General features: G+C 61.0%; 1 protein-coding gene and 2 non-coding genes across 3 annotated transcripts; 2 read left to right on the forward strand and 1 right to left on the reverse strand.

Annotated features, from left to right (window-relative positions):
* The first annotated feature begins 247 nt into the window (after positions 1-247).
* Positions 248-364, forward strand: LOC133761243 (U5 spliceosomal RNA). The gene has a single exon (XR_009866041.1). It is a non-coding gene; the product is annotated as a U5 spliceosomal RNA (small nuclear RNA).
* A 5,162-nt stretch (positions 365-5,526) lies between these two features.
* LOC133761244 (U5 spliceosomal RNA) lies at positions 5,527-5,643 on the forward strand. Its single transcript, XR_009866042.1, has one exon. It is a non-coding gene; the product is annotated as a U5 spliceosomal RNA (small nuclear RNA).
* Positions 5,644-11,790: 6,147 nt separating this feature from the next.
* KIAA2013 (KIAA2013 ortholog) lies at positions 11,791-17,238 on the reverse strand. Its single transcript, XM_062190451.1, has 3 exons — positions 16,179-17,238; positions 13,794-14,647; positions 11,791-12,410 (listed from the first exon to the last, which is right to left on the reverse strand). Exons 1-3 carry the CDS (start codon positions 17,209-17,211, stop codon positions 12,393-12,395), a joined length of 1,905 nt encoding a protein of 634 aa, XP_062046435.1. The 5' UTR covers positions 17,212-17,238; the 3' UTR covers positions 11,791-12,392.
* Between the last annotated feature and the right edge of the window lie 4,647 nt (positions 17,239-21,885).

The raw sequence follows: 21,885 nt of genomic DNA on the forward strand, positions 1-21,885 counted from the left end.
GGAAACCGGAGCTGCGCGGCCGAGCCCGTCATTTGCATACCCACAATGCACTGCAGGCCAAGCCGTTTCCCCGACCTTAAAATCACGAGTCCCCGTTTCTCCCTACCCACTTTTAGCCTAAACGAGATCGCTGTTGTGTGCGTGTCTGAGATAAGGCCGGGCTTCGGCGACTGCTGGGGGCTCCCAGTCGCCGTGAGAGAAATGGGGATGGCAGCGGGGTGAGGGCGGCGCGCGCGTGGTGCAAGGCATACTCTGGTTTCTCTTCAGATCGTATAAATCTTTCGCCTTTTACTAAAGATTTCCGTGGAGAGGAACAATTCTGAGTCGTTACCCAATTTTTTGAGGCCTTGCGTTTTGCAAGGCTAATAAAGGTGTTCTAAAGATAGTCGTAATAACTTACCTAATTGTTATTTCATACGTCCAGTCTTTATAGGTTTTTGCTGGGGTCAGTAGGGGCTGTTCTTGCTGTGCCGTCGGTCCTGGCATCACGCACTCACCGCTGTATCGCACAGCACTGAGTTCTGAGCTGGGTGGTCTCTCTCTGCACCCGGTGTGATCTCACCCCGTGCCCTATTCCTACCGGGGACGCAGCCGCTCGGTCTCCCAAAGCCGAGCGTAGCAGGTAAAGGCTGCGTCTGCAAGTGCCGCCATCCCATGTGGTCGCGGGTTCTAGTCCCGGCTGCTCCTCTTCCCATCCAGATCCAGCTTTCTGCTCTGGGATAGCAGTAGAAGATGGCCCAAGTGCCTGGGCCCCCGCACCCGTGTGGAGGGCCCAGAAGAAGCTCCTGGCTTCGGATCGGCGCAGCTCCGGCCATTGCGGCCATCTGGGGAGTGAACCAGAGGATGGAAGACCTTTCTCTCTCTGCCTCTCTGTAATTCTTCCAAATAAATATTTTTAAAAAATTTATTCACTTGAAAAAATATGTAATGGGGTGGAGGGAAGAGAGAGAGAGAGAGAGAGAATCTTCCATCTTCTGGTTCACTCCCCAAATGATTGCAACAGCCAGGGCTGTACCAGGCTGAAGCCAGGAGCCAAGAGCTTCATCCGGGTCTCCCAAGTGGGTGCAGGGGCCCAGGCCCCACGGGGCCATGATCTGCCGCCTTCCCGGGCGCATGAGCAGGGAGCTGGGAAGAGCAGATCGGCAAAGACTCTAATCAGAACTCTGATAACGTCAGCCCCACACATAGAAAATTTTTAAAAAATGAAAACAGGTTGTTTGTTGCAGTATTATTCATAACAGCAAAAATGTTATCAACAACCTGAATTCCCATGAGCAATGACTGGCTGAGTAGACCTCGTTATGGCCACACAACAGCGTCGAAGCCAGAAAAAGAGTGAAGACTGTCTCTATGAACTGATGTGATGTCCAGGATAAATGCATGAAGAAAGGGCAGGGTGTGTATAGTGAATTCGTCTTTGTTATAAAAGAAAATAAGAGGCCAGCGCTGTGGTGTAGCAGGTAAAGCCACCTCCTGCAGTGCCAGCATCCCATAAGGGTGCCGGTCCGAGTCCAGCTGCTCCACCCGGTCCGAGTCCAGCTGCTCCACTTCGATCTTCTCCCTGCTACTGCACCTGGGATGTGATGAGCTTCGGTTTAACCTGCTGTGCCACAATGCCTGCCCCCTAGCCTTTTCAACGTACAAATCAGGGACAATAAATATATTCATGTTACACAGTCACCACCACTGCTTCCAACATTTCTCACCACCCCAACAGAAACTCTGTACCCAATAACCCCTGCTCGCTTGCTCCCAGCCCCCGGTACCTCCAGCTTTCTCGGTCCTTTGCCTGTTCTAGATAATTCACATAAGTGACTCGAACAATAGAAGGCCTCTCTGGCTGGCATCGCTCACTTAGAACGTCCTTGAGGCTTGCCCACGTAGCAGCAGGGGTCAGAACTTCACTCCAAGGGCCTGAGTGGTGGCGGGCCGGGTAAAGCCGCCACTTGCAGTGCCAGTGTCCCATTTGGGTGCCCGTTTGAGTCCAGGTGCTCCGCCTCTGATCCAGCTCCCTGCTAATGGCCTGGGGAGAGCAGCAGATGGCCCAAGTGTAGGAGACCTGGATGAAGCTCCTGACTCCTGGCTTTGACCTGGCCCTGCCCCAGCTGTTGCAGCCATCTGGGGATGAACTCAGTGGATGGAAGAGCTCTCTGTCTCGCCCTCTCTCTGTAACTCTGACTTTCAAATAAATCAGTAGCTCTTTTTTTAAAAAAGACTGTTTATTTGAAAGTCAAAGTTACACAGAGGGGAGGGGGTCTTCCATCGCTGGTTCACTCCCCAATTGGCTGCAATGGTGGGAGCTGTGCCAATCTGAAGCCAGGAGCCAGGAGCTTCTTCCGGGTCTCCCACGTGGGTGCAGGGGCCCAAGCACTTGGGCCATGTTGTCCTGCTTTCCCAGGCCATAGCAGAGAGCTGGATCAGAAGTGGAGCAGCTGAGACGAACCAGCGCCCATCCGGGATGCCGGCACTGCAGGCAGAGGCTTAGCCTATTATGGCACAGCGCCAGCTCTGTTTCTTTTGAACGAAGATATTTGTTAGTGTTTTGTTTTTTGTTTTTTGTTTTTTGTTTTTTTTTTTTGACAGGCAGAGTGGACAGTGAGAGAGAGAGAGAGAGACAGAGAGAAAGGTCTTCCTTTGCCGTTGGTTCACCCTCTAATGGCCGCCGCGGTAGCGCGCTGTGGCCGGCGCACCGCGCTGTTCCGATGGCAGGAGCCAGGTGCTTCTCCTGGTCTCCCATGGGGTGCAGAGCCCAAACACTTGGGCCATCCTCCACTGCACTCCCTGGCCACAGCAGAGAGCTGGCCTGGAGGAGGGGCAACCGGGACAGGATCGGTGCCCCGACCGGGACTAGAACCCAGTGTGCCGGCGCCGCAAGGCGGAGGATTAGCCTGTTGAGCCACGGCGCCGGCCTGTTAGTGTTTTTTTTTCCTAAGACAGAACGACCGTGACTGGTTTCCCCACTCCCTAAAGGATTAGGCAATTCCCCCACTCCTCTCCTCGCGCCCCTCCTCCCTCTGTCCTCTCTGGCTTGCCATAGCCGTTGGCTGAGCAGCTGGGGAGGGTTCTTCGTCCACTCCTGCAGCTCCGGGGCGGGGGTGGGGCTCCAGCACATCTGGTGTGGGTCGAGGGTCTCTGTCCTCACCTGGCGCGCGGGGTGGGGGGGGTTGGGTGTGATTCCGCTCTCTCAAGCCCTTTTATCTTTTTATTTTTTTTTTAAGAATCAGATTTTGGAGCCAGCGCTGTGGCACCGGGGATAAAGCCACGGCCTGCAGTGCCGGCATCCTATATGGGCCTGGCTGCTAGTCCCAGCTGCTCCTCTTCCAGTCCAGCTCTCTGCTATGGCCTGGGAAAGCAGTGGAGGTTGGCCCAAGAGCTTGGGCCCCTGCACCCACGTGGGAGACCTGGAAGAAGCTCCTGGCTCCTGGCTTCGGAGCAGCGCAGCTCTGGCCATTGCAGCCATCTGGGGCGTGAACCAGTGGGTGGAAGACCTCTCTCTCTCTCTGCCTCTCTGTAACTTTAACTTTAAAAAAAAAAAAAAATAACTATGAGAGAGAGAGAGAGAGAGAGAGAGAGAGAGAGAGTCTTCCCCAGAGGTCTAAAACAGCCAGGGCTGGGCCAGACTCAAGCCAGCATCTAGGAACTCAACCCAGGTCGCCCACGCGGGCGGCAGGGACCAGGTCCTGGAGCCACCATCTGCCGGTGGTAAACCCGCAGAGCGAGCACCAGACGCGGAGGAGGAGCAAGGACTGGGACCCAGGCACTCCGATGTGCGCTGCAAGTGTCCCAAGCTGTGTCCCCACCTCTGAGACAAACGCCTGACTCCTCCCCCAAGTCCTCTCCCCAAGTCACAGTCCCTGGGACCCAACCACGAGTCCCCCCTGTTAACACTGAGCGGAGGGGAGGCGGGGGCGCAGGAGCGGCCTGGGGGCGGCGGGGCGGGGGCGTGCACGCCCTCTGGGTGAGTGGGGGGGTGTCTTCCCCGGCTGGGGGCGGCGGGGTGGGCGGCGTGCACGCCCTCTGGGTGGGGGGGTCTTCCCCAGCTGGGGGCGGCGGCGGGGCGGGGGCGTGCACGCCCTCTGGGTGGATGTGGGGGGGGTCTTCCCCGGCTGGGGGCGGCGGCGGGGCGGGGGCGTGCACGCTCTCTGGGTGGGTGTGTAGGGGGGTCTTCCCCAGCTGGGGGCGGCGGCGGGGCGGGGGCGTGCACGCCCTCTGGGTGGATGTGGGGGGGTCTTCCCCGGCTGGGGGCGGCGGCGGGGCGGGGGTGTGCACGCCCTCTGGGTGGGGGGGTCTTCCCCAGCTGGGGCGGCGGCGGTGTGGGCGGCGTGCACGCCCTCTGGGTGGGTGTGGGTGGTCTTCGCAGGCTGGGGGCGGCAGGGCAGGGGCGTGCACGCCCTCTGGGTGGGTGTGGGGGTCTTCCCCGGCTGGGGGCGGCGGCGGGGCGGGGGTGTTCACGCCCTCTGGGTGGGTGTGGGTGGTCTTCCCAGGCTGGGGGCGGCGGCGGGGCGGGGACGTGCACGCCCTCTGGGTGGATGTGGGGGGGGTCTTCCCCGGCTGGGGGCGGCGGCGGGGCGGGGGTGTGCACGCTCTCTGGGTGGGTGTGTAGGGGGGTCTTCCCCAGATGGGGGCGGCGGGGTGGGGGCGTGCACGCCCTCTGGGTGGGTGTGGGGGTCTTCCCCGGCTGGGGGCGGCGGCGGGGCGGGGGTGTTCACGCCCTCTGGGTGGGTGTGGGTGGTCTTCCCAGGCTGGGGGCGGCGGCGGGGCGGGGGCGTGCACGCCCTCTGGGTGGATGTGGGGGGGGTCTTCCCCGGCTGGGGGCGGCGGCGGGGCGGGGGTGTGCACGCCCTCTGGGTGGGTGTGGGGGGGTCTTCCCCTCTGGGGGCGGCGGCGGGGCGGCGGCGTGCACGCCCTCTGGGTGGGGGGGGGTCTTCCCCGGCGGGGGGCGGCGGGGCCTGGGAAGGTGAGGGCTTCTGCCCTCCCAGTGAAGCTCCTGGGCAACCAGGGGCCCAGCCCGGGAGCGGAGGCTGAGGCGGGGCCCGGGCGGCGCTGCGCCCGGCTGTGGCCGAGCTCCGGACACAGCTGTCCCCTGAGGGCCGCCTCCTGGGGTCCACACTGAAGGGCGGTCAGCAGGTCTCGGGGAGTGCCGAATAGAGAAGTTCTAAAGGAACGGATCCCCAGAGCGCGGCCAAGCCACACCCCGCCGGACTCGGTGCCGCGGCCTCCGCGCCGCCCCCTGCTGGTGGCCGCGGGCACAGCGCGAGCGCGCGAACCCAGGGGCTTCCGGAAACCGGAGCTGCGCGGCCGAGCCCGTCATTTGCATACCCACAATGCACTGCAGGCCAAGCCGTTTCCCCGACCTTAAAATCACGAGTCCCCGTTTCTCCCTACCCACTTTTAGCCTAAACGAGATCGCTGTTGTGTGCGTGTCTGAGATAAGGCCGGGCTTCGGCGACTGCTGGGGGCTCCCAGTCGCCGTGAGAGAAATGGGGATGGCAGCGGGGTGAGGGCGGCGCGCGCGTGGTGCAAGGCATACTCTGGTTTCTCTTCAGATCGTATAAATCTTTCGCCTTTTACTAAAGATTTCCGTGGAGAGGAACAATTCTGAGTCGTTACCCAATTTTTTGAGGGCCTTGCTTTTGCAGGGCTTATTAACGGTGTGCAAAATCAGACAACACAAAGCTTGTGAGTGAGGTAGTTGCTCTTACAGTTTTTTGGATGTAGGGCAGTTTTCTGGTAGTTAATGGGGTAAGTTCTTCTGCCTTTTTTTTGTTAAATGTTCCATTTGGGTGTAGGAGAGAAGCAGCACTTGGACTTCGAGCAGCCAAAACTCAATCCGGTGCCCAAACCCACTAGGGTCTGGTGGCGGCCCTGGTGGCATTCTGAGTTCTCTGTTTGCGGGGCGCTCACGGGGCGTTTCCAAAAGCCCGTGGCAAAGGGATTTAAAGATTGTATTTTGTTGCAAAAAGTATCTGAAAGTCATGGTTTGGGAAGGTTTGGGAGGCCCTGGTGAAGTAGGCTTGCCGTGGACAGTCGAACCTGAGTCTGCCCAGTGCTCTGGATCCGACCTCCGAGGGACAGCGGCCTGAGGGCAGGGGCGCACGTCCATCACCACCCAGAGTCCAGGCTGGAGGGAGCGACCAGGGAAAATTTGGGAGAGGGAGGTAAAATGAAACTCCCAGGGCAGGCGTTATGGCGCCGTGGGGTTTGGACAGCATCAGGGTGCCTGGGCTCAGATCCCGTCTCTGCTTAAACACAGCTGCCCGCTGATGTGCCTGGGAGGCCATGGTGATGGCTCAGGGGGGCCCTGCCACCCACATGGGACACTGGGATTGAGCTTTCGTCTGGCCCACCTAGGTGTTTCAGACATCTGGGGAGTGAGCCCTCAGGTGGAAGATTGCGCACGCTCTCTCTCTCTGCCTTTCAAATAAATACTTTTTAAGAGTAATAAACTTTTTCCTTTTATATAAAATTAAATGGAAGAGATAGGTACAGATGGAAAAGACCTAAAAGACATATTGACCCATCTCAGTGTCAGGAGCTCAATGGAAACAAACACTATTAAAGTTGACTACATGGAGCCAGCACTGTGCCCTTGCGGATGAAGCCGCCGCCTGCAGTGCCGCCATCCCATATGGCCACCGGTTCCAGTCCCAGCTGCTCCACTTCCCATCCAGCTCCCTGCTAATGTGCCTGGGAATGGGCCTCTGCACCCAATGGGAGACACCGAAGAAGTTCCTGGCTTTGGATTGGCCCAGCTTCAGCAGTTGTGTCCCTTTGGGGAGTGAACCAGTGACGGAAGACACCTCTCTCTCTCTCCCTCCCTCTCTCTCTCTCTCTCTGCTGCTCTGTAACTCTTTCAAATGAATAAATAAATCTTTTTTTTTTTTAAATGCTGACTCCATATGGGGCTGGTTTTGTGGCACAGTCGGTGAAGCTGCAGCCTAGAGTCCAGGGCTGCTCTGTGTCAGAGCCAGCTCCCCACTAAGGTGCCTGGGAAGGCGCTCGGGCCCCTGCCACCCACGTCGGAGACCAGGATCTCGTTTCTGGCTCCTGGCTTTGGCCTGGCCAGGCCCTGACTTGGCAGCCAAATGAACCAGCAGATGGAAGATCTCTTTCTGTCTCTCTCTCTCCCTCTCTGTCACTCGGCCTTTCAAATCGTAAAAATAAACCTTTTTTAAAAGATGAATACATTATGAGAGATCTTCATTTTCATTTTTTCAAAATATTTATTTACTTAATTGAAAAGCAGAGTGAGAGCGAGAGCTAGAGAGAGCTCTTCCATCCCCTGGTTCACTCCCCAAATGGTCGCTATGTCGAGCTAGGCCAGTCAGAAGCCAGGAGCCAGGAGCTTATTCAGGGCCTCCCACGTGGGTGGCAGGGCCCGAGAGCACCTGATCCACCTTCCGCTGCCTTCTTGGGGACATTAGCAAGGGCTGGATCAGACGCAGAGCAGCTGGAACCCAAACTGGCGTGCGATGCCGGCGCTGCAAGCGGTGGCTTCACCAGCTGCAGCAGAGCGCGGGCCCCAGGAAGCGTGTTTGGAAGACAAATCAGATCTGGCCACACGTCTGCTTCCTTATTTGTAGACTGAACACTGGGATCGAGAGGCCAGCCTATCATAACACCGCCTCCAGGTGCCTGGCGCCGGTGGACGGTCAGGAACGGGCTGGTGTGTGATCCGCTGTGACCGTGACACGGGTGCCTGAGCGGATCGCGGGAGAAAAGGCGAAGTTGCTCTTAGAGGCGGATGAAGCTGCTTTTCTGGCCCAGGCTCTCAGACCCGAGGGCCCCGGGTTTCGAAGCGCCGGTCCGCATTCCTCGGCCTCCTGCGGGTGGAAAACCTGAACCGATCAAAGCCCGTTTATTAATGCATGGCCACTCGCGGGGGCTTTCCCGCCTCTGACGGCGTTGGAACCTGCTAGTAGGCCCCTTTTACAGGTGGGGATGTAGAGTATAAAGCAGCTCACTTGGTTGAGGTCACACAATAATGCCAGAGCTGGACATGGGACCAGGTCCCCCACTCCCAGCCTGCGCGCCCTCCCCTGGGAGTGCAGCTCGGGTCCTCTTCTTCAACAAGCTGGCCTGCCCGCTTTTATAAAATGTAATTAATTTATTTATTATTTATTGGAAAGGCAGAGAGACATTGATGTCACTCGCTGTTTCACTCCCTCACCTCCTGCAATAGCAGGGGCTGGGCCAGGCAGGAACCAGGAACCTGGAACTCAACCCTGTCTCCCACGTGGTGGAGGGGGCTTGCTGCCTCCCCGGGTGTGTGTCAGCAGGGGATTGGGACGGACTGCAATGCCGCCGTGCCAAGGGGCATCCCAGCCACTGAGCCTCGTGCCGGCCCCTGGCCTCTCCGGGGACACCACGGAGCAGTCGTGGGGGTTCTGATGGCGCTCGTGGGCATCCGGGTGCCCGTGCCCTCCGCAGTGTTAGCAGAAGCCAAAGATAACCTGGCGCTGGGAGCTGGCAGATCCAAGGCCCTGGCTGCGGACTGACTTCCTTCTGACCTTGGGCAAGTTCCTGGGTCTCCGCTTTTCCCCCCTGGGACTCACTCTGTGAAACAGAGGCTGAGATTTCGACCGTCCCCAGGGAGGAGAAAAGAGATGTCCATGGAGGAACCGCGGCCGTGAGTCAGGGCTTGGCTGCCAGAGGCCAAGGGTGTGGGTGAGCAAAGCCAGCTCCGAGCCCACCACCCACTTTCTCCCCTTCTCGGCCTCTGGGCTTGAGCGCACCGAGGAGCTGGTGTTCCCTGGCCGCAGCCTGGGTCTCTGTAGTCTAGCGGGGCTCTGCCCACACGCTGGCCCAGCTGACACCTGTCACCCTTCAGTGTCCAGCTCCCAGCTACCTCCCTGCTCCTGGAAGCCAGCCCTGGAGGGTGGGTGCGCCGGCCCCAGGCCCTGCGGCCACGTGGCAGTGGGGTCATTATCCGGTTCCCCATTTGCCTGTTTCTGCTCGTGCTGGTCTCCGGAGGCTGGGACCCTGTCCGTGTTGTGCCGTCTGTGTTCCAGGGCAAAGGCTCACTCAAGGGGACCTGGGCGCTGTTGGGGGCTGGGGTCCCACTTCACATGTGTGAGCTCAAAGGTCAGATGACCCGCCGGATCCCGCAGCCGTCTTTTCTGAGCCTCCCCAGGCCCGGCCCGGCCCAGAGAGATTCCTGGACGGGAAAGGGGCAGCCTCTGCCCAGCAGAAATTGGACACGCAGCCCACGGCGGCTCTTTCTGGGTATGTCCACCCCAGCTTGGGCTGGTAAGGGGAGCATCAGGTCTGGGAGCTGGACGGGCCCGGGAACTCATCCTGGACGCCACCTGTTTGTGTGAGCTTAGTCCCTTAGTCCTGCTGACTTAGCAACTCAGAGCCTCAGTTGTCCTCATCCATGAAATGGGAATGAAATCCATCCTGCCAGGCAGATGGAGGGAGAGAGAGAGAGAGAGAGAGAGAGAGAGAGACTCTTCCTTTGCTGGTTCACTCCCCATTTGGCCACAACAGCTGGGATTGCTATGAGCCAGGAGCTAGGAACCGCTCCGGGTCTCCCACATGAGTGGCAGGGGCCCAAGGGCTTGGCCCATCCTCTGCTGCCTTCCCAGGAGCATTAGCAGGGAGCTGGATTGGAAATGGAGCAGCCACAGCCAGGATTCGAACCAGCGCTGCAGTACCGGAGGCCGCTGCGCCACACCCTGGCCTGGGAGGCAGCGCTGCCCAGCAGCACTGCCAGCTCCCTCCCGGGTGTCTTCCTCCTGCAGGGTCCTGCGCACCTGTGCCTGCTGGTTGTGGTCCCCACCAGCACCTTCCCCCAGCCAAGGCTGCACCTGCGCCTTGGGAGGCGGCACTGCGCACCCAAGGTGGGGGGTGTTGCAGGCTGCAGGAATTTCTCCTGATCCTGGAGGCGGGAAGTCTGGAGCCAAGGTGCCCACATGGCTGCTTCTGGGGGTGGGGTGGGGGGCTCCTCTTCTGCGCTTTTTTTTTTTTTTTGACAGGCAGAGTGGACAGTGAGAGAGAGACAGAGAGAAAGATCTTCCTTTTGCCGTTGGTTCACCCTCCAATGGCCACCGCGGTAGGCGCGCTGCGGCTGGCGCACCACGCTGATCCGATGGCAGGAGCCAGGTGCTTCTCCTGGTCTCCCATGGGGTGCAGGGCCCAAGGACTTGGGCCATCCTCCACTGCACTCCCTGGCCACAGCAGAGAGCTGGCCTGGAAGAGGGGCAACCAGGACAGGATCGGTGCCCCGACCGGGACTAGAACCCGGTGTGCCGGCGCCGCAAGGCGGAGGATTAGCCTAGTGAGCCGCGGCGCCGGCCTGCGCTGTCTTCTTGGGGCGTTCCCGTGTTAAGCAGAGAACAGGAGCACGCTGAGAGTGGGGGGGGGCTTTCACCAGGACACTAACCCCACGGGCCCCGCCCCCTCCCAAAGGCCCCACCTCCTAACACCGGGGACCAGGACTTCAAGCTGGGACGTTTGGAAGGACACAAGCTCTCAGCCCATAACATCGTCGGGAGAAGCCAGTGTGCTCTCGGAAGAATTCTCCGGAGGAGCCACGGGCCCGGGGTCTGTGTTTCAGCCTGGGAACCCGGGAAGCAGAACCTGAGCTTTGGCCTTTGGTGTGCAGGTGTTTACAGCCCGGGGGAGGGGATAGCAGGGAGGGAGGGAGGGGCAAACCAAAGGGCGAGTGGGGCACGGCCCTGGCGTGGAATCGCCACCCAGGGACCAGAGAAGCAGTGCTTCCCGAAGAGTGGGAGGGGCCAGAGCCAGCCAGGGGCTGCACAGGCTGCTTGACCACCCCCCCACCGCGCCGAGCTGGTTGCTGTAGCAACAGCCGTGTCAAGGGGGGGGGGCAGGCGGCTGGGACACAGGGCACAGAGGCTGCCGGGCGGTTTCTAGGGAAACCGTCTCCAAGCCAGCTTTTCGGGCGCCATTGCACTTTCCACACCTGATCCTAGGCCCTGATCAAGCCTGCTCGTGTCCCCAGGTGCCCGCCTTGCTCCCTGTGCGCTGCCAGCGGTGCCAAGCAGACCCGGCTGGCACCGAGAGCGTCCGGCCTGCGGCATCGCGTGTCTGCCAGGGGCCGGCCTGGAAGCAGTGCCCCCAGTGTGCTGGCCTCCACAGAGGAGCCCCGACGAGAGATGCGGGTCTGGGCAAGGCCTGCGCCTGTATCCAGCCCACCTGCACTCCACAGCCACGCGTGAGCTTGGACAGAATCACTCACCACCCAAGGTCCAGGTTCCTCACCTCTCAAACTGGGATCTTTCTCTTTTTTTGGAAATCGGAGTTAGAGGTCTTCCATCCACTGATTCACTCCCCAGATGGCTACAATGGCCTGGGCCGGGCCGGGCTGAAGCCAGGAGCTTCATCCGGGTCTCCCACACGGTGACAGGGGCCCAAACACCTGGGCCATGCTCTGCTGCTTTCCCAGCATTCTCAGGGAACTGGATCACAAGTGGAGCAGCCGGGGCAGGAACCGGCGCCCATATGGGATGGCAGCATCAACAGCAGCAGCTTTACTGCCACGACTAATGCTGGTCCCTCAAACTGGGATTTTAATCCCCAACAGCCGGCCAATGGGGGGTGAGGCGGCCGCAGTGAGGGGGGCGCAGCAGGGCCCTCCCCAGCCCCGACAGCTGGCCTCGCAGCAACGCCCAGACGGCCGGCCCCTTGGAGAAGGGGAGAAGCTGTGGGAAGAGCCATCGTCTGCAATGGGGCGAGGCGCGGGGCCTTCTGCTCGGTCCCTTCCAGGAAATCTCGGGCTTGGGGGCGGGGCAGGGGCGTGACAACCACACACACCAGTCTTGCAGTTTCACAGATCTTTATTTAAAAACAGAACAAAAAGCTTTGGTATTTCAAAACCCAACAATCATCAATCACCAGAAAGTTCACCAGCTCCCCCAGAGTCCCGCAGTACAAACCCACGGCCCCACAGGCTACGTCAGCGGCGTTGGCGCGGAGCCGCGGCGGGTAGCGGGGGGCCCCAGTGGGACACCCCCTGGCCTCAGGACCGCGGGGCCTCGGAGGGGGCGCCCCTGCCACCCCCATGACATCAACAAAATAAATTAGAAGTTCATCCAAGAAAGAACACATTAAAGTTAGGAAGAGACACCGTGGCTCCCAGGGGAGGCTTTGAGCTCTGCTTCCCGGGACAGAGCAAGGGGGCGTGGAAGGAGTGAGTTCAATTTCAAGTATTTTCCACATGGGTTCATTTTATTGAGTGGAAAGCGTACAAAAGCCCCCGGCCCTCCCCCACTCCCGCGTCCTTCCCTCCACAGCTAACTGGAGTCTCCGCACGCGTCTGCGTCCCTGGGCTCCCCCAACAAGGCACAAAGGGTGGGTGCTCGCAGCAGCAGGGCGCGCGGGCCGGGCGCCTGTGCAAATGGCAGCTGGAAGCAGGGCTGTCGCCTCCCTCACACGCTGGGATCTTCCTGTGCGGGCGACAAAACAAGCCGTCACCGTTCACCGCCACGCCTGCGGAGGCCACGGAAATGTCAACACGGAGACGGCCCTGGCGCCCCCACCTGGGCTCTGCCCCGGCCTCGGGCTCGGATCACCAGGCTCCGTGGCCCGTGACAGCGGTGTGGCTGTGTCCCCACCTGTGTGGGGAACAAAGGGGCACACAGAGCGGGAAGAGCAGAGAAGCCCCGCCCAGGGGGAGCAGCAGCCTGCCCCACGGAGCCCGCCAAGGCTACAGGCTGCTCCATCAGCACCCTGTCTCCTTTTCCAGGGCCCGGCCTGGGGCCAGAAACTAGAACCCAGAGGCCCCAAGGCGCCTGTGGCTGCGCTGGGCTCTGGGCACCTGGCGGGTGTCACTACCGTTCAGCAAAAGAAACTGGGCAGGGGGGTGGGGGTGGGGGTGGGGGTGCAGGGCTGAGCTCGGCTGAGGGGGGGCAACAGCTCCGCCCCTTCGGAAACACTTCCTGCAGGCTGGCTGCCGAGCGGCTCCCTTGGCCTTTCTCCGGAGAAGCCGGCACTCACAGGCACAGAGGAGTGGCTGCTCACACCGCAGGCAGCCCGGCCTGACAGCTCCCAGGGCACAGTCTCACCAGAACTGCGGCAAAGGCGTTCTGGGAGCCAGGAGGGGAATGGTGTTGTCCTGTTGTCCTGCGCTGCCGGGACGAACACCCGCCACTGATAAGGGGACCGCGTCCAGCTGGGCCCACAAGGGGACTGACTGAACCCCACGGGCAGGTCCTTGGGGCGGTGGGCCCCACAGCAGCTCAAACAGAGGCTTAAGTCCTGAGATGTGGGGGCGGGGGGCGAGGCGGGGCAGGGAACGGGCCTGGCCGTATCACAACTGGATTTCCACAGCCACCCCTTCCTTGGGATCCCCCCCGGGGGGGTCCACTTTCTTTTCTCTGATCTTTTAAATTTCCTTTATTTATTTGAAAGGTAAAGAAACAGTAGAGAGAGACAGAGACAGAGACAGAGAGGGCTCCCACCCAATGGTTCACTCTCCAAATGCCCACACAGCCAAGGTTGGCCCAGACAGAAGCTGGGCACCAGGAACTCCATCCAGGTCTCCACGTGTGTGGCGGGGACCCAAGCACTTGAGCCATCACCTGCTGCTTTAACAGGAAGCTGGTGCTGGGAGTGGAGCCTGGACTCAAACCTGGCACCCTGACACAGGCCATGGGCACCCCAAGTGACGGACCCCACACCTGCCCAGGGGAGGCCACTTTCTAACGTCCTCTCCCTCTCCAAACACACTCGCTGCTCTCTGGGTTTGAGGCCACTCCTGCCCAGGCCTCCACCCCCACCAGGCCAGGCCAGGCCGGACCGAGGCCCGGGCAGCGCCAGGGGCCGCCTACCTTGCTCCTGAAGAGGGGCTTGGCCCCGGGCCCGCAGTACTCGTTGTAGATGAGCTTGAAGAGGAAGAGGTGGAAGAGGGTGATGAGGGAGGCCACGCTGAACCAGAAGAGGAAGGGCAGCCCGGGGTCCTGCTGGGCCATGTGCTCGTCGTGGGCCAGGATGGCCTTGAGGTGCAGCGTGTGCCGCAGGTCCTGCAGGTGCATGAGGTCAGTGGAGATGTACAGCAGCGGCGTGATGGGCTGCGTCACCATGACCGAGAACGTCTGGCCGCCCGGCACGGAGGTCAGCTCCACGGGCTCGTCCAGGCAGCCCGCCTCGCAGGCGTAGATCTTGCCAGGCTGGCCGCGGGGCTCCACGGCCACGTGCAGGTAGGGCTTGCCCTCCGCGTCGGCGAGCACGGCCAGGTCGATGAGGTCGTCCTTGTAGCGGATGCCGTGCAAGGCGTAGCTGTTGTGCAGCACGTCGGGGTCGGCTTGGAACTGCAGGTGGTTCTCCGTGAACTGCAGCCCCCCGAAGCTCAGCACCATGCCCTGCAGGATGCCCGGGGCGCCCGCCCTCACCAGCCCCTTGCAGCCGCGCTTCTGCAGGGTGAGCCGCCACAGGTCAGACAGCTGCAGGATCTGCGGCACCGAGGACAGCTGCCCCGGCCACAGGTTCTCGGCGTGCATGGTGGCGTGGCCGCTGAAGCAGTGGTCTTCGTAGTTGAGCGTCGACTCCATCTGCTCCCGCTCTCTGTGGCTCAGGGAGGGGCTGAGCAGCGGGGCTGGGGAGCAGGAGAGCATGTAGTACAGGGTCAAGTTCACGGTCAGGCCGGAGGGCGTGTGGGCGTCCGTGATCTTCTTCATTTCCACTCCTGTAGCAACATGAAGGCTGCAGTTAAGGCGCGGGCGCCGGGAGGCGGGGGGGGGGGGGTGACACAGAGACCAGGAGCATGGGGACAGCAGCCCCAGTCTCCCTGCAGCGGGGGAGAAAGCCTTCAGCCCGTCCTACGGGACAGACCTGAGCCTGAAACCTAACGTCCTGCTGAAAGGCAGAAGGCCTCCTGCCCGGGCCAAGAACACAGACAGGCCACGGTCGGGCCCCCAGGCCGGAGCACTGCCCCTGGCCACATCCGCTGTCCCCTAGCCCTGCAGCGGTCAACGGCCTCCCAATTCAGAGGAACCTGGGTATCAGGTAGGTATTTCCCAATCTATGAATTCGCGACTCCAACAGCTCACCGCCTGCCCAGCACCCTCACCTGGACACGACAGGCGTGTTAAGCCTGACCTGGTTGGGACAGTTTCCGACCAAATCAAGCCTTCCCCGAGGTGTCCCCTCGACCGGGCTCGAGCCCCCAGGCTGAGGAGTTGTCCCATAGGTCCCAGCAGCTCCAGCTCCAACAGCGCCAGATGCACCCTCTGCTCGCTGTCCCCACACCCACCCGGGTCCCAGCGCCTTATGGCTCCACTGCGCCCCCTGCAGTCTACACTCTGACCTGTCTCTGACCCGCCTCCCGTCCCAGACAAGAGGACTTCACAGGACGCACATCCATGGCAGCCTAGGCGCGGATTTCAAGTCTTCACACCAAAGCACATCTCTCCTTTGAATTCCGTTCTCCAGGAATTCTGTGAAACGCCCTCGGAAGGGCACAAAGCCTCACCTACCCCTGCCCGACCTCGCTGCCCGCCGCCTTCCCCTCACACCTGGCTGCCAGCCGCACCGGCTGAGCCTCCAACACGGCCCCCAGGTCACACGGCCACTTCTGCCATTCAGGGCCCAGCCCGAGGGCTTCCTCCTCCGGGGCCGGCCGCCTCACTCCCACCTCCACGGGTCCCCTCCATCACACATCCCAATTCCCCACCAGAGCGCTCTTTAATCTACAAAGCTGTCCTGTGTAGTCTTTGTCTCCCTAATGTCTGCGGCCTAAGCAAGCACCAGAACGGGGACTTCGTTTTGTTCACTCAGGTGCAGAGCGGCCCCGGGCAAAACATCTGATAAACACTTGTCGCTCTCGGAGCAGCCCAGCACCAGGGCTCCCACAGCTGGAGCCCTGGAAGCCAAAGCCCCTCTCACCCTAGACGAGGCTTTCCAAGGGGAGCTTCCAGGTGGCGGGAACATGAGACGCCCCGACCTCCGTGAGAGCCACGGCCACCACGGCCAGGGCACGCGGGGTAGGGAGCCCTGCCCGTCGCCAGGCGGAGGGCGCAGAGGTGCAAAGGCTCCGGGGAGGCACCTGCTGCTCCGCCCTCCACCAACTGCCCCTCAACGCTGCCCACACCCGGCCCCACCAGCAGGAACACACCCACCAGGCTCCCCTTTGCCCTCTGCGGTAGCGCCAGCAGCTACTGCCCAATGCAGGCCACCTCCCGGGCCTGGGGGGCCCTCCAGGGTGCACGGAGCCTCACCTGGGCTGAACAGCTGAGCCCAGAGGCGCTGGTGGTCCTGCAGCAGCTCGGCCGCCGGCATCGCCAGCAGCTCCAGCATTTCTTTCCGCGCCGCGTCCTGCAGGGCCTTGAGCTCCTTGGCCGCTCTGCTTTTGAGCACCTGGGGGCTAAGGGGGCTGGACACGTGCACCACCCACAGCACCGTCTCGTCCAGCTGCGTCTTGGGAGCCACCTGCAGCCGGTTCACCAGCTTCTTGGCGGCCACCACCACCAGGTGCACCTGCCCGGTGGGCAGAGGCGTGGCCCGGCCCGAGTAGAGGAGGAACTGGTGGTCTCCGACCTTCTCCAGGGTGCTGGTGAGGGCCCTGGGGGCCGGCCCGGCCGTGGGCCCCACGGTCTGCAGCGCGGCCACGCGCTCCGTGGGGTTGTGCAGCTGCACGCGCTGCAGGTAGACGTGGGGCCGGCCCCGGTGCGCCAGGAAGTCCTCCTGTAGCAGCACACAGTCACGGCCCGACCCCGCGGCGAGGCCCGAGGCCGAGGCGGGCCCGGGGCCGGCGGCGGCGGGGCCAGAGCCCGGGGCCCCCAGCTGCAGGCACCGCACGCGGCGCAGCAGGCCCTCCCGCGGCAGCAGCACCGCCTCTCCCGCCTCGGCCACCGCGCTCAGCGGGCGCAGCTGCACGAAGGGCACGAAGTCCGGCGCCACGGCGGGCTCCCGCTCCCCGGGGGTCACCCACAGCCGGTTGGCGTTCACGTCCAGGGCCAGAAAGCCGTTGGCCACCAGCGCCGGCACGCCAGGGCCCAGCGGCACGGCCTCGCCTCGCTCGCGCAGGCCGCGCCAGGCGCGGGTGGCCGCCTCCAGGCAGGCGGAGGGCTCGGCGGCGCCCGGCTCGCCGCGGGCCCAGGACGGCAGGTGCAGGCCGCCCGCCGCGCGCCGCGCCCCGGAGCCCGCGAACCACAGCAGCAGCAGCAGGAGGCCGAGCAGGCAGAGGAGGCGGCGGGCCCAGCTGCTCGACAGCAGTCCCGGCAGCCCCTTAAGCCGCTGCTGCAGCCACATCGGGCCGCCAGGCGCGAGCGACGGCGCGGGGGCGGCCGCCGGGCCCGCCGCCCAGCCCACCGGCCCGGCCGCCCGCGCCTCACTCCTCGGCCGGGACCGCGGCGCCCGCCCCGACCTCCTCCACAGCCGCCAGGGAAGCCACCAGCGCCGCTTCCTCCTCCTTCTCGGTAGCCTCCGGCCGTCAAACGCCGCCAACCGTCAAGCGCTGCCCGGTATTTTGCGACAGATGTAAAAAGGGGCGTGAAGAGGGCGGGGAAGGGGCGGGGCGGAGAGGAGGGGCGGAGCCACAGTGCGGAGCCGTCCGGGGCTGGACCGCGAGTTCCCAGGGAAGAGGGGAGTTTTCCGAGCGCAGGAGCTGGGGCGGGCTGGGAGCCTCCATACAAGCCTGCCAAGTCGAGCACGTGCTTGGCCCCGTTTGCTACTGATGGATTCTGCAGCCCTGAGATTAAAAAAATTTTTTTCTGTAAAAATGATGATCCTGACTGTGAAAAAACTTCGTATGGAAAAGTACAAAAAAAAAAAAAAAAAAAAAAGAGCAGAACCACTGAAACTGGACTTCCTGGAGAGTTCTGCAGACGCCCCTTGCAGACCCTCTCGGCACGCACACCAGATGGACACGCAAGTCCAGCCCAGGACACCATCTCCTGGATGTCCACCCTGAGTTCTGACCTATTAAACAAGACGCCACAATCTCCCCTCTTGACAATGGCTGTAATTATGGATTCTCAGCGCAAAAGAGACGCGTTGTACACTGGTGGGGAAGCTCCATCTGAGCCCGGGCTGGGGGCCGAGGGTCTCTGCTTTGGTGGCTGGATGATCCTGGTGCCTCATGGTTGTTCGAAATTACAGGGTCACTTGAGGTGGGCTTCCTGGGGGCTGTGAACAGACTGGGGGCTGTGAGTGCCAGCGCCCCTTAGGAGGCGTCTGCCCAGGTGATCCTGCCCCATCCCCCCACCCCACAGTCTAGCATCAAAATTCTGAATCTCATTAGGAACTCACACACCCCACCCCACGGCCTACACTTACAAAGCCACCAGCCCGTCCATGGCCTTCGTGGGGGCAGCGGTGCTTGGGAGGCAGAGCGCGGGGACAGCCTCCATCCCAGCTGGGGAATGGGGGCGACCAGAAAAAATTTTAAAAAGCTCAGCTGGTTCTTGGCTCCCGGCTTCAGCCTGGCCCAGCCCTGGCTGTTGCCATCATTTGGGGCAGTGGATGGAAGATCTCTGTCATTTCAAATGAATAATGACAAATGAATTAACATGAAAAGCGTAACCTTTAAAAAGCACAAAAAGGTGCCAGGTGACCAGTAAGTCCTGCTCCTTCCTGGAGCCCAGCCGCCCACGCTGTCCCCGTGTGAGGACGTGGCCTCAGCTACGCAGTTTGCTTCCAGATACATAAATCTTCAAAAAGGTCATGGAGGATGGAATTAAGTTTCTTTTGGTGCACAAATATTTTGAAATCCATGCATGGTTTTTTCATAAATATGCATTTTCCATGACCTTTTTGAAAACTCCTTCAAAATTTTTTTGCATTGAAATAAACTTATTTTGAGTATATCTTCTAGGGGCCGGCGCTGTGGCGTAGCAGGTAAAGCTGCCGCCTGCAGTGCCGGCATCCCATATGGGCACCGGGTCGAGTCCCAGCTGCTTCATTTCCGATCCAAGCTCTCTGCTATGGCCTGGGAAAGCAGTGGAGGATGGCCCAAGTGCTTGGGCCCCTGCACCCGCATAGGAGACCTGGAAGAAGCTCCTGGCTCCAGACTTCGGATTGGCACAGCTCCAGCTGTTGCGGCCATTTTGGGAGTTAGCCAGCAGATGGAAGACGTCTCTCTCTCCTTTTCTCTTTGTGTAACTCTAACTTTCAAATAAGTAAATAAAAATATTTTTAAAAAGTATATCTTCTATGAACTTTCTGAAGCACCCTCGTATGAACATTTACATATTAATATTTTTCTTGTCACAGAAATTGTAGCATCATGATATATTCTTGGATCTTAGGTTTTTTAAAAAACATTTATTTATTTATTTGAAAGTCAAAGTTACACACACACACACACAGAGTCAGAGAGAGAGAGAGAGGACTTCCATCCACTGGTTCACTCCCCAGTTGGCCGCAACGGTTGGAGCTGGGCAGATCTGAAGCCAGGAGCCAGGAGCTTCTTCCGGGTCTCCCATGCAAATGCAGGGGCCCAAGCACTTGGGCTATCTTCTACTGCTTTCCCAGGCTACAGCAGGGAGCTGAATCAGAAATGGAGCAGCTGGTGGACTCGAATTGGTGCCCATATGGGATGCTGGCACTGCAGGCTTCGGCTGTACCCACTATGCCACAGCACTGGCCCCACTCTTACTTTTTTAAATTAAAGGAGTAGCCTGAATACCCTGAGGCCATTGCTCTTCTGTGACCAGCAAAAGTAAATCGGAAAAAGCAGAGAAGGTGAGAAAAGCTGAGGGGCGGGGCGAGGGGCGGGGCGCCGGAGTCTGCTCCCCCTCCCCCACCCAGGGGCCTCCCCTGGCCGGGTCTTCCTGTACCTCCCAGTCCAGCGAGTCCTGCGCCTTTAACTGTCCCCAGCACGTGTAGCACGTAGCTGGAGTAGCAGGAGTAACATCTGGGAGGCAGCCACTGCTGGTTAAAGAGACAGGCCCCTCCTTCTGGACGAAGCGCGGCCGGAAGGGAACGGAGGGAACAGAAACAGATACAGATGGGCAGAGGGCAGGCAGTGCCCAAGTCAATCCTTGGTTTTCCTCGGGGCACTTGGGCCCTAGGAGCCTCATAGCCCAGGATTTTGTATTTTTTTTTTTTCCTATCTGCGGTTTGTCACCACGGTTCAGTGGTTGTCCTTCATTCCAGCAAGAGGGGCGTCAGCGCTGGGTTCCAAGGCTGCTCCCCTCACCGCTGCCCACAGCACCTCCACTTCTCCGAGCCCCAGCTTCCCCAGTTCACGCATGGTGGCAACACGGAGCGAAGGCTGGCAACACCGAGCATGACCTGAGGAGCACTTAGACAACGGGACCAGCCAGCACGGCCTCTGCTCTTCCCCACGTTTCCTGCTCCCAAGGTCTGGAACCTTCATCTGTATCCTCCCGGATCCAAAACATCCGGTGTCTTCTGGCCCAGTCCTGTCCCCAGCTGCAGGGAGTCCCAGCTGCGGGCCCCAGGGGAGAGGCAGAGCCCCTGGATTCCACCCACGCCTCTTCCGTCTGCCTGGAGCTTGCTGCGGGTCCCTCTGGGCCTCGCTGACGCCATCTGCACTCAGCAAAACTCTGTGCAACCAGGCTGTCTCCACGTTCCCAGAGAGTGTCCCTCTCTCCTAAAAGGAACACGCGTTGGGGCCAGCATTGTGGCACAGCGGTTAAGCCACGGTCCAAGGTGCCAGCATCCCATATGAGTGCTGGTTCAAGTCCTGGCTGCCCTACTTCTGATCCAGCTCTCTGCTATGGCTGGGAAGGCAGTAGAAGATGGCCCAAGTGCTTGGACCCCTGCACCCACGTGGGAGACCTGGATGAAGTTCCTGGTCCCTGGCTTTGGCTTGGCCCAGCCCCCATTTGGGGAGCGCACCAGTGGATAGAAGACCCCTCTCACTGTCTCTCCTCTCTCTGTAAGTCCGCTTTTCAAATAAATAAATCTTTGAAAAAAAGAAAAAAGTGTTGATTTTGTTGGAATTGTACAAATAGAGTGTATTCATTGCAAAAAAAAAAAAGTATAGAAATAAGAAAATCAAACTACCTAGAAATCACTCAGTATAAGTTTATAGATATTTTAAAAAATCCCACAACCTGGAAAATCACTGTGAACCTCTGGCTGTAGCAGAGACAGCGTCTCTATGCCTGTCTGCTGAGACAATGGCATATTCACCGAGCAGGGCCACTGGGCAGCCAGTGCTGGGGTCAGCGTCCTGCCGGGCTGACCCTGAGTGCTGCTGACTTCCCTGTCCCTGCCCCCCACCCCACCCCGCCTTCCCCGGTTGTTTGTGACATCTGTGCCATCCCCTTCCAGGGGGTCCCCTGTACAGGAGCCGCCCCCCCCCCCGTTGCGCCCCCACGCCAGAGCCTCGCCGTGCTGGAGAGAGGCAGGGGTTCCTGAGAAGGGAGGGCTTCTGTCCAGCCGGGGATGCTCCTGCTGACTTCGGTGGGGGCCCCCTTGCTCCAGGGCCCTGGAATTTTGCTGGGCTCTGCGCATCTGGGAAGGGGCCCTACACACTGGGGCCCCGCAGTTTGCCTCCAGGGATAAAGGCGGATAAGTGGCTCCCTCACTGGGGCTGGGGGTGCGGATGCGCTGTTTGGAAAGGGTGGAGGGCTCTGCGCACACCGTGCCCACCCTGGCCCATTCCAGGCTGAGATTCCCGCCCCACCAACGCACTCACAGGGGGCTGCTTCCTGGGGGCCCTTCCCAGGCTGTCCTAAGCGCTACCGGCAACGTCGCCAGCCCGGACAAGACCCACGGAGCAGAGGCGCGAGCAGCCCCGCTTCTCGGGGGATCCACCCGAAGCCGCCAAGCCCGGGCCGGGCGCCGGGGGTCTCAGAACCTCGCCCTCCGCGCCCCCCAGGCTCCGTGCGCACCCGCAGGAAAACCCTCCCCGGCGGGCAGGGGCTCGGGGAGGGCGGGGGCGGGACGCACCGCCCCCGGGGCGGGCCCCGTGCGTGGCAGCGGCCCCGCCGGCCGCGTCGCCAAGTTTGC

The sequence above is a fragment of the Lepus europaeus genome, chromosome 5 (genome assembly GCF_033115175.1).
Source record: "Lepus europaeus isolate LE1 chromosome 5, mLepTim1.pri, whole genome shotgun sequence".
NCBI lineage: Eukaryota > Metazoa > Chordata > Mammalia > Lagomorpha > Leporidae > Lepus > Lepus europaeus.